Here is a 10167-nt window from a genome sequence, read left to right on the forward strand (position 1 = left end):
ATGATAGAGGCACACATAAGGTACAAGATCTAAATCAATGATTTACAATAGAATACAGTAGAACCTAGAGAATTTCAACCCCGTCCGTTGCTTCTGACCCATAATCCACCACACAGGCACTTTTTGTTGAACGCTTCTTCGTAGAACATCCAGCTGATACTGAGTGGGCGTTTCTGAGGGCTGCTGGCCTCGTTCTTTGCCCCACATCTCAGGCATGTACGCAGGACGGCCCCAGGTCGGAAAGCCAGACGGGAGATGACGTCCCGCTGAGCTTCGTCCTTTGCCGGATCGGATGGAGGGAGAAGCATGGTCTCCAGAAGGTCAGAAGGCGAGATGAGGAGCGCGACCTTGTTAGCCAGTGAAGGATGGCTGGTGAGCAACCGGGCGATCTCGAGAGATAACGGGCATAACGACTTGGGCACGGAGACGGAGATGAAGGCTTCTCTAAAGTCGGAAAGTGGGCTCGACGAGTCTGCGTCTTACGTCAGCGTCAATAACGATCCCGAGGATCGTCCGCGCTCACTGGCGAAGTGCACTTTGCACTGTCCCTGCACGCCTCCCAGCACCTCTTCCAATGCATTCAGATCCAAGAAGCACCGATCGACCGCATCCTGGAGACTGCACTGGACGATATACGCCTGTTCTGTCGTCGGGGAGATCTTCGACATCCACTCTATGAATTCCCTGACATACTTGAGGGTGAAAACGATGAGGGGGAGGCTCATAGGGTGCATGAGGAGCAGGGCCGAGGGGGGGGGATGAGGCACACGTCCGGCTTTCAGGCTTGGGGACTCTTCAGGTCCTTGCTCATCGCATAGTTCCCAGGCCCGCTGGACGATCGCATCGGCGACGATACGCCGAGAAAGGTCAAGGAACCAGTCGCTCCAAGCGATAAGGTTCCATGTATTTTCTAGCCATGTGGTTATAACAAGCCGCACATTGCCAAGAGAGAAGCACTCACTCGTCTCGAACATGACGATCGTCGTCCTCGTCCCATCCGCGTTCGCTGTCTTCTCCTCCCTCTTTTGCCTCGAGACCAAGAACGCCCGCTCGCACGCCACAAGCTTCGTGATATCATAACATGTCTCCCAAGCCTTAGCGACCTCCGGATCCGGGCAGGCCCTGTCCAACATCAACATCAACATGAGGCAGCACGCTGAAGAAGCCAGACGCACTTATATATCCCTACAAGATGCTCCACAAACCTGATAGTCCAGGGGGAGCAGTCCAGTTCCAGCTGCCTACTGAGCTGTACCCCCGCTCCCGCACTACCAGTACTAGCGGCCGCAGTGCTGCCTACTGTTCCCGGGCCAGTGCCAGTTTCTGGGCTCTTGGCGGGAGTCTTGCTCGGGCTCTTTTTGGCCATTTCGGGGGAAGCAGTTGTCGGCCCTGCTGAGACTGCAGTGGCAGCTCCGGCCTCGGGGACATGAGCTGCAGAAGCAGGAGGAGTGAAAGGGACAGTCATCTCCGCCATACCCCTCACTTGATCGAGTGTATCCCAGCATAAGCGAAGTTGGTCCACAACAGCCTCTTTTTGGGCAGAGTGCTGCCACAGAGCACGGGCAACATCGTTCATATCACTGATGTTGAGGAAGGCTTGTACTAACGCGCCGGCCGGAGGGTCCACGTCGGGGTTCGTAGGCCAAGGCACGGAGGCGGCGCGGGACGGGTAAGGGGCGAACAGCGTGCGCGGGGGGACATGTGGGGGGCTAGTAAGGGTAACGTATAGGGCGTTGGGCGAGCAGCAGGCCGAGAGGGATAAGGGTAACTCGCGTTTATATGCCAGGGGCGTAGGCCGACTGGTGAGGTCGTCCGTGAGCAAAAGAGACTGTACGAGTCTCAGTTCTCCCCTACGGGCTCGGATCTCAGATTTACCAAGGCGCGCTTCGGGACCGGTGTGGATGAGCCCTAGTAGCAGCTTGCCTGTGCGTGCACCGCGAGGATCAGGAAGGAGGTTGATGACGTGGTCTGGGAAGGTGCGGGAGGCGAGTAGCGTCGGAGCCTGGGTCATCCGTTAGTCAGATCACGGGGTATGAAACGAGACGATGAGGTAGAGGGACGCACCCATTCCATCAACTCGTCCTTTTCTGGCAAATTGGAAGGATCGTCGACCATGTCTATAAACGCACTGCACAACGATACAGGCTCTCGCTGGAACTTCCACAACCTGAGCGTGCTAGTCGGAGGCGAGGGATCCGCTATATGTAGAAGAGTGCGCTCAGCGTCGTTCATGATAGATATGGGAAGACAAACCGTATTGGTAGTCGATGAACGTCGCCAGCAAGCCTAAGGCCTCTTCTTCCTCACCCTGCTCCTCAGCAGGAGCCTCGGGGGGAGTGAACATATCCTCCTCCTTGTCTTCCTGCTGGGATAAACGCGAGAGCGATAAGGGAAGGAAATCCAGGCCCGTGAGATGAGAGGAAGCGGGAGCGTCGTGTGCTATCGGTGCGAGGGGGGAGCATGTCACACCTAGAATCGTCTGATCAGTCCAGTCCCGCAAAGGAGCTAACAAGCGAGACTCACTCCATCTGTGGCCCGTCAGTCTCAGCCTAATCTCGCATAACTGTAGGGATTCCCTCCACGCTTCCCCTACAGAACTCACGTCCGCCTCCTGCTGCCTCGGGACGAGTCCCCCCTGAGCGTCCCCAAAGGAAGGGTCGAGGAGGGAGAGGCTCATCCCTGCCTGTGCTGGGGGTGAGCCAACATACGACAGCTGGGTGGCGATGAGAACCCCTTGCTCGTTCGGTATGTAACCTATTGCTGCTCGGAGGACGCGAGCCGAACGTGGGTGGGCCTTGGAGAGTTCGTCTTGGCCATCCGGAGAGCCCGCGAATCGTTCATACGGTTGGCCGAGGGGAGAGCGGACGAGTGCCACGCGCCCGGTGTTGTTGCCGATTGGTCGGGTGCAGAGCTGGAGGTTGTTGGAGGCGAGGATGAGGAGCAGGTGTGACACGTTGGGCGAGGATTCTGGACCGGAAGGAGGGGGACGAAGGACGGAGAACCCTGAGGCGCTGGGGGAGGGGACGGTGTAATACTATTTTGGAACGGTTAGAGAGAACCGGAGACGGGGGGAAAGATCATACGTCTCGGTCCTGGCCTATCCATTTGCCACCGACGACAGCATCAACGGGAGAGACGGCCCATACGGTCGCCACGGTCCAGCAATCAACTTCGCTTGCTCTATCCACTGATCTCTCCAAGTTCCGTTCCCATATCACCGCAGCGCCATTCTCAGCCCCTCCCTGCATGTTGGTCGTAGGCCCGCCCTCGATGCCCACCCGCTCGCCCATGCGGGAAGAGGGGAAGTAAGCGAAAAGATGGTTATCAGTCGGTGCGAGGAGGAGTATGGATGCAGGAGAGTAGTCAGAGGCGTTCAGGGCGATTGTATCTGGTGAGGGAAGGGTAAATTGGTGCAGTTTTTGAGGTGCGGCGGAAGTGGAGAGAATGGGGATGCGGCCGACGATGTACGGCTGACTGGGGTGGGCTGATAGAATTGTATTCGCTTTGGTCCATACTATGGGACTAAGCAACAAGATTCAGTATATCCTCACCGCAGATAATATAAGTGTGCACCGTTGCTCGCCATCAACCAGCGTTTGGACATCTTCCCATCCCAGCGAACGACCGTGATGTTCCCCTGACAGTCGTTTGCGCTTAAGACTCCCTGTAGGCGTCGGATGACCGAGCGACGACATGGGAGTCATGGTAATTTGAGGATGTACATGCGCCAGCTTGAAGATGATCAGGAGGGGGGGAGGTGAGAGGAGGAGGAGGAGGAGGATGTGGGTGGGAAGATGAACAGAGGGAGGACCGCGGGCGCTTGTTGAGTGTGTGTGGCGCATCGTCGGAGTTTAGGTGATAAGGGCTCTCTCCTAACGCCGAATATATTTTATGAGCGTGATTCACCCTTCGAGGATTGTAAGGACTGCTAGCATTGTTCAGTTGTTTATTTCTTGTATACCCTTTGTAACGTTCATCCACTGTCAAGCAATCATGGGTGTATTAGAAAAGGCGCGCACAATCCTAACTACTTACTGCTGTTCAGCTAACAAGCACTCAGATCAAGGAGATCGAGGGTGCGCACTTTCCTGTCATCGGGCCCGAGGAGACTAACCTCAATGGCAGAGGAGATGGCCCGCAGTACGTTCCTCCCATCCCCCGCTTAATAGTACCAACACCCTCCCAGCGCAGAAGAACAAGGTCCTACTCGTCCCGCTCTCTATCAGCACCGCGCTGAACGATATGCTAGGCGACGGAGTATCATCTCGGGCTTCTGAAGGCCAAGCTAGCGCGGTACAGAGCCCAACTACTAGAGCCCACATCAAAAGGCGGCAAACCTGGAGAAGGGTTCGACGTGATGAAGTCCGGAGGTACGACCTGGGTACCGCTCTCGGACAGCTGCTGACGTTCGGTCGAGATGCGAGAGTTGCGCTCATCGGGTTTCCTTCTGTTGGGAAGAGCACGTTCTTATCGAAGATGACCCGCACTGCATCGGCAGTAGCAGCATACGAGTTTACTACTCTTACTGTGTGTCCCCTGCTTCTCCTTTCGAGCGCTGACGCTGACCGGTCCTCCGTTAGGCCATTCCCGGAGTAATAGACTACCAAGGCGCCCGGATCCAGCTACTCGACCTACCAGGTATAGTAGAAGGAGCCTCGCAAGGTCGCGGCAGAGGGCGCCAAGTAGTGAGCGGTACGCGCCTCCCTCTCACCCAAGAGCACCCACTCACTGCACATCCCCGATATACCTGTAGTCGCTAAGACTGCAGATCTGATCATCATGATGCTGGACGCTACAAAGTCGCATGAACAGCGCCGACTGCTCGAGGTGGAGCTTGAAGCTGTGGGAATCAGGCTGAACAGGGCTAAACCTGACGGTGTGTCTGTCCCCTTCCTCCCCTCCCCCACCCTGGTTCCTCGAAGGAAGCTGACCGGCACACAGTGGTATTCAAGCAGAAATCCGGAGGAGGCATCGTCGTGCGTTGGGTTTCCCTTCAGAGTTACTGCACATGCTGATCGAATCCGAGATAAACGCTACTGTAAAGCTGACCAAGATTGACGAGAAGGCCGTGCGGACCGTCTTGTCAGGATACAAGATCCACAACTGCGATGTGATGATCCGCGAGGACGTTCGTCCCCCCGTTCCCTCCCATGCGGGCGTTGATCGATGTTCGCGTAGATCACGATAGACGAATTCATCGACGTCCTTATCGGGAACCGGAAATACATACCCTGTCTCTACGTGTACAACAAGGTGGATTCTATCTCGCTAGAAAGGGTGGAGCAGCTGGCGCAGGAAGATCACTCGGTAGTGATAAGCTGTGAGATGGGGCTCAAGTGTGTCTTTCCCACCTTGTTCGTGAACATGCTGACTCTGGGGTACTGGCAGCCTCGATTATCTCCTAGAACAGATGTGGGAGGTCCGTCCTCCCTCCCCCCCTCTCCCCAGAGCCTACTAACCGCAACCCAGGAACTCGGGCTCGTCAAGATCTATACCAAAAAACGCGGTACCCACCCAGATCTGCACGACCCCATCTGTCTCCGACGCGGCGCAACCATAGAACACGTCTGCCACGGGATCCACCGTTCCCTAGCGTCCAAATTCAGATATGCGCTCGTCTGGGGTAAGTCGTCCAAGTTTAACCCGCATGCGCAGAAGGTGGGGTTGGGACATGCGGTGGCGGATGAGGATGTGGTTAGCAGTGAGTGTGTTTGGATGTTGTACATGGGTGTGGGTGCTTATGGGTACAGTTTTTACAAAGTAGGGCCGTGCGTCGTGGATATGGGTGAGGCAGTGAGGTGAATTGAAGTCTGTTGTATCTGTATCTCGGGCAAGAGAACATGAAGAATCAAATTTCCTGCTAGATGGATGTGCTTCTCAGACAGCCCCGACGGGCACGGTCTATCCAAGTATATTCCTGGGGTTTCGAGAATATGCAAAGCTGGTGGAACTGTGAGCGGTTGGATCTGGCCCAAGGTTTCCGGCCGCGCAGCAAGTCGACATGGTGCGGGTCTACTGATTGTGCAGACGCAAAGAACACGCTGCTTCCCCACGTTCAAACCTAGAACCTGCATGAGTTGAGCTCGCAACATCTCCCGTACACACCTTGATCATACACCAAAGGGTGATCCCCTCCCTGTCCTCCCCCAGCACCCCCTCGGGAGTCACCTCCCCCCTGCCCAAGTTCACCTGCTCGAGGAGCTCGAACCCCAGGTGCAGGTACACGTCACGCGATTTAGGGGTGCTCGACTCGAGCAGCATGGGCTTCTCTGGCCAGCGGGAGTTGGCGGCGGACATGAGCAGGGAGGTGTATCCTGTTGACGTCTGGTTGGCCAGGGTGTGTGAGGAGGGAGGTACTGTACGGTACGTACCTCTGCCTTGCTCGGCAGGGTCAACACAGATGTTCACAAGATACCACGCATCCTTCATCTCCAGTCCTCGTCTCTCCATCTCCTGGCGAAACACCTTCTCGCACCGGGGAGTATACTGGTAGTCCATCCGCTGCTCCCTATAGTCAGTAAGAGGAGAGGGAAGGGGAAAGAGCGAACTGAACTTGGATCCCAGTCCAGCCCCAGCGGAACCAGGATTTCCACAGTCCGCTGCGGAGGGCGAGCCATGTGCTGCCCACATCCCGATCAGCGGGGAGCCACATCGCCCAACCGCAGAGTCTTTCCCTTTCCCCAAGTTGAACGCTCTTCTCTGTCGGCTCTTCCTCCTCCAGAAGACGGAAAACGACGTCCACCCACCCATCTTTCTGGTACAACACCGTCCCCGTTAGACCTAAGAAGAACACTCTCAGGCTCTCGAAGCAGTACGCGAGCTTCCCCGTTGGAGAGATGGGGATGGGGCAGGGAGCGCTGCCGAACCAGTTTAGGCATGGGTCGGTGCGGAATGCGCGGGCTTGGACGTGGGAGAGGAGGATGAGGTCGGAGGGGTTTAGGGGGGGAACGTGTGCAGGAGGAGGAGACATTGGGTTGATGAGCAGAGGTGAAAGTAGTATTCATTAGTGAATGTATTACATTAAAGGAAAGTCATTGTTATCGGAGTTAGTGTCCATCATGACTCTCTTATGGCCGACATGATTGCACCCGTGAAAGTTTGCAGCAAATGCATTTTACGCGTACTCCTCCATCTTTCTCTCCTTTTCTCTCACAAACGACCTCCTCGCCGCGTCCTTCCAGACGTAACTGCTTCACCTTCAAGTATTGCGGTAGACAGCTAGGAGGAAGAGGGATAATCCTCAGAAGGGGAGCCCAATTAAGCCGGAGCCTCTCCTTGGGCGCGCTTTACCTTTATTGGAAAGCTCGTGTGGGAGATGATGCTTGACTATGCGGCTCCGACAGATATTTTCTCTCCGTTAATGAGGAGTGTAAACTGTATAATTTTCACTCTTACCATTACTGTTGATATTGAATATACCTTCTTGAAACAGCTATTTACCCGCAGATGGTAACAATCACATGACCGCTACACGACGGTTGTCACTCTTCTCCTCGTCGTCTCCCTTCCCTGAGAACAAGGCAACGATCACCTCCCCACCCACTTTAATCGCACTGTTTGCCCATCAACGATGGTATATGTCTGATATCGTTGCTCTGCAAAAGAATACCCGGTGGGGCGGTGGGACTCCATAGGCCCACTTCTCGCTGTCAACGACGACCAGGGATGAAGAGCTCATGGGCAGTACTGGTAGCTGGGCGGAACGTTCCGCTCACTCAATGCATATGCAACTGAATTGATCGCAAAATAATACACCTTCTCGCCTCTGAGTCGTCTCGGTCGTTTTCCTCTCTGCTTTCCACCTCGAGGGGTTGGCGAGCAAGTCGTCTTTCATTCCTGTTCCCTCTGAGGCCTGGTGGCAGGCCCACTTACTATCACTCTTTACGTAGCTCTGCTGGGCAGAGGTCATCGACATACATCGCACGTTAACCTGCAAGACTACGCCCTTTCTTTCGTTCAAGATGTACGCATTGTGGAGTGTGCGATACGCAGTGGTCGACTTTTTCCGGACTTTCGTGCGTCCTCCTTACAACCCCAGTTGAACCCAAGCTCATCTTTTCCAGTGGACGAGGATCACCGTCTCACGGCTCGTTCTCGCCTACTTCCTCCTCGCCCTCCTGACCAGCGCCGTCCAAACCGGCCTCCAAGCCCGCGCCTTCCTCGTAAACCGCAACGCCGCCTCCCTGTTGGACAACATCATCCTCACCGCCCAGCTGCCCGACAACGACGTGACGACATTCAACGGCACCGTGTTGCAGCTGTGTGATGGCCAGCCGCAGGTGCCAGGGCAGTGCGAGGTCGTCTGGGCAAAGACGGGGGAGGTGATTAGCGGTGGGCCGGTCATGGTAGAAGGGGGGACGACGTTTAGCGTGACTACGTCGACCACGAATGCCTCCCCCGCACCGACCGACGTGTCAGCGACGAAGCAGACGATCGCCCAGCTCTCGAGTGTGCTCAGCGCCCCCGCCCCGACTGCTACTGCCTCCCAGGCTGCGCCTACCATTGCAGTAGTCGACGGGGACGGAGATCATTATTACAGCAACTACCCCATCCCTGGTATAGAGCACAACCTGCGCGTAAGTACCCTCCCTCCCTCTCCCCGGTGGCCTAGCTGACCAGCAACCAGCCCCGAGCCTTCATCGCCATGCTCAACTCCTCCTTGGTCTTCATCGCCGACACCGCACTGTCCTTCGACTCCGAGCCCGTCGACAGCGCGACGATCACCACCGACTGTGCGCGTGTCCTCATCTGGCCATTCCAGCAACTAGCGCAGACCAAGCGCCGGGACGCGTTCTTCATCACCTTCCAGCTCTGGGTGCTAGGTATGAGCCTGCACGCCCTGTACGCCGAGAGCATCCCTAGCGTTATCGCCGTGTTTGTTACTCACCTGTTTGCGACGGGCTGGACGGCGTATGAGGTGGTGCAGACTGCGATGTTTAGGGCAAGCTTTCTCGCTATCACACAGAACAGTGCGTGCAACGGGGTTAACCTGCTCCCAAACTACTGGGTAGCGAGAGGCGCTGTCGAGGTGCGTCCTCCCCCACACACAGCTACCCAGAGCACCCAAAGCTAACTCGCGCAGATCCCAACCCTCATCATCAACTGCCTCACCCTCGTCGTCTCCGCCTACCTGACATGGAAGCTCGTAAAACGTTTCGGCTGGCAGACGTTCAAGCGTATCGGCGCCTCCATCCTCATGCACCGATACTACCAGCTCGTGCTCATCCTCTCCGTCTCTATCCAGCTCTCCACTTTCTTCCTTGTCGCTTTTATGGCCCTCTGGATCGACCAGCTCTGGAATGGCGCTATTGGCCACTTTAACCATCACGCGACTGGATTCCAGGCTGGGTTCATCGTTCTCATCATCTTGACTCCTATTTGGCTTGTTGCTGTACGCATCTCTCCCCTTATTCTCACACCCTGTGCCTGACGAGTGGTGACAGGGCTGGACCGCAGTGTACAAGGAATGGCGGCGCCTGATGACAGGCTTCCTCGCCTTCGCAGGGCTCACCACCGTCCTCTTCCCCTTCTTATTTATCTCCCCAACATTCCGTCTCACCTTCCAGACATGGAGCTTTTTCGCCACGCAGGCCGTGTTTGCCATCTCGCTCGAGGTGACCACCCTCGTGCTAGGCATCCTTTGCCGTCTGAACTTTGGCAACGGCTTGCTCGACTATCGTAAGTCTGTGTGCAAGACTCGCGTAATGCATGCTAATATTGGGATAGTCGCGGGTCCAATTGCTGATGATGACAGCGATGCGTTCATCAGAGGGTTACCGGAAGACACGGAAAAGATCCATTTCCCGAGCATGTCCCACCTGCCTACATTCTCAGACCGCGCCTTCACTGACCAAGCCTTCTCTTCGCGTTCTTTCTCTCCTACTCCCTCGTCTGATTTCCAAGTCACGGAACGATCTGACGATCACCGAAACATGGCTTTTGTTACTCTTACGAGGACGGCTACTGCCGATACGATGACGACGGACAGACCGCCGTTCCTCCCCACCCCAACCATCAAATATCCTGCCAGAACAGTATCACCCCTCGCTCGTACCCAAACCCAGAGCAGCGACAGCTCCGGGTGGTCAGGACGGAGCAGTGTAGACAAAGATCATAGGCGTGTGATATTGGAGTAAACATATTTACTTATCCCGTCGGACGTACATT

General features: G+C 55.9%; 4 protein-coding genes across 4 annotated transcripts; 2 read left to right on the forward strand and 2 right to left on the reverse strand.

The window, feature by feature from the left end:
* Window positions 1-42: 42 nt before the first annotated feature.
* On the reverse strand, window positions 43-3777 carry DACRYDRAFT_116795 (uncharacterized protein; the record flags this gene model as incomplete). Its single annotated transcript, XM_040770264.1, has 10 exons — window positions 3574-3777; window positions 3084-3522; window positions 2524-3034; window positions 2254-2469; window positions 2065-2198; window positions 1176-2002; window positions 962-1122; window positions 524-910; window positions 115-472; window positions 43-64 (listed from the first exon to the last, which is right to left on the reverse strand). The coding sequence occupies exons 1-10, from the start codon at window positions 3702-3704 to the stop codon at window positions 43-45; spliced, it is 3186 nt and encodes a 1061-aa protein (XP_040627807.1). The 5' UTR covers window positions 3705-3777.
* Window positions 3778-3974: 197 nt separating this feature from the next.
* On the forward strand, window positions 3975-5858 carry DACRYDRAFT_22764 (developmentally regulated GTP-binding protein). Its single transcript, XM_040772944.1, has 14 exons — window positions 3975-4011; window positions 4061-4076; window positions 4126-4140; window positions 4187-4200; window positions 4250-4370; window positions 4418-4527; window positions 4581-4692; window positions 4754-4876; window positions 4942-4976; window positions 5027-5128; window positions 5179-5336; window positions 5389-5419; window positions 5470-5701; window positions 5752-5858. Exons 1-14 carry the CDS (start codon window positions 3994-3996, stop codon window positions 5787-5789), a joined length of 1125 nt encoding a protein of 374 aa, XP_040627808.1. The 5' UTR covers window positions 3975-3993; the 3' UTR covers window positions 5790-5858.
* Window positions 5859-5870: 12 nt separating this feature from the next.
* Window positions 5871-6721, reverse strand: DACRYDRAFT_22765 (uncharacterized protein). The gene is made up of 4 exons (XM_040772945.1): window positions 6554-6721; window positions 6372-6501; window positions 6106-6314; window positions 5871-6061 (listed from the first exon to the last, which is right to left on the reverse strand). The coding sequence occupies exons 1-4, from the start codon at window positions 6650-6652 to the stop codon at window positions 6056-6058; spliced, it is 444 nt and encodes a 147-aa protein (XP_040627809.1). The 5' UTR covers window positions 6653-6721; the 3' UTR covers window positions 5871-6055.
* Window positions 6722-7310: 589 nt separating this feature from the next.
* DACRYDRAFT_116797 (uncharacterized protein) lies at window positions 7311-10136 on the forward strand (the record flags this gene model as incomplete). The annotated part of the gene is made up of 7 exons (XM_040770265.1): window positions 7311-7376; window positions 7433-8015; window positions 8064-8576; window positions 8627-9028; window positions 9083-9391; window positions 9444-9678; window positions 9727-10136. The coding sequence occupies exons 2-7, from the start codon at window positions 7962-7964 to the stop codon at window positions 10134-10136; spliced, it is 1923 nt and encodes a 640-aa protein (XP_040627810.1). The 5' UTR covers window positions 7311-7376; window positions 7433-7961.
* Window positions 10137-10167: the final 31 nt, after the last annotated feature.

This window comes from Dacryopinax primogenitus (assembly GCF_000292625.1).
Source record: "Dacryopinax primogenitus strain DJM-731 SS1 chromosome Unknown DACRYscaffold_11, whole genome shotgun sequence".
NCBI classification, from domain to species: domain Eukaryota; kingdom Fungi; phylum Basidiomycota; class Dacrymycetes; order Dacrymycetales; family Dacrymycetaceae; genus Dacryopinax; species Dacryopinax primogenitus.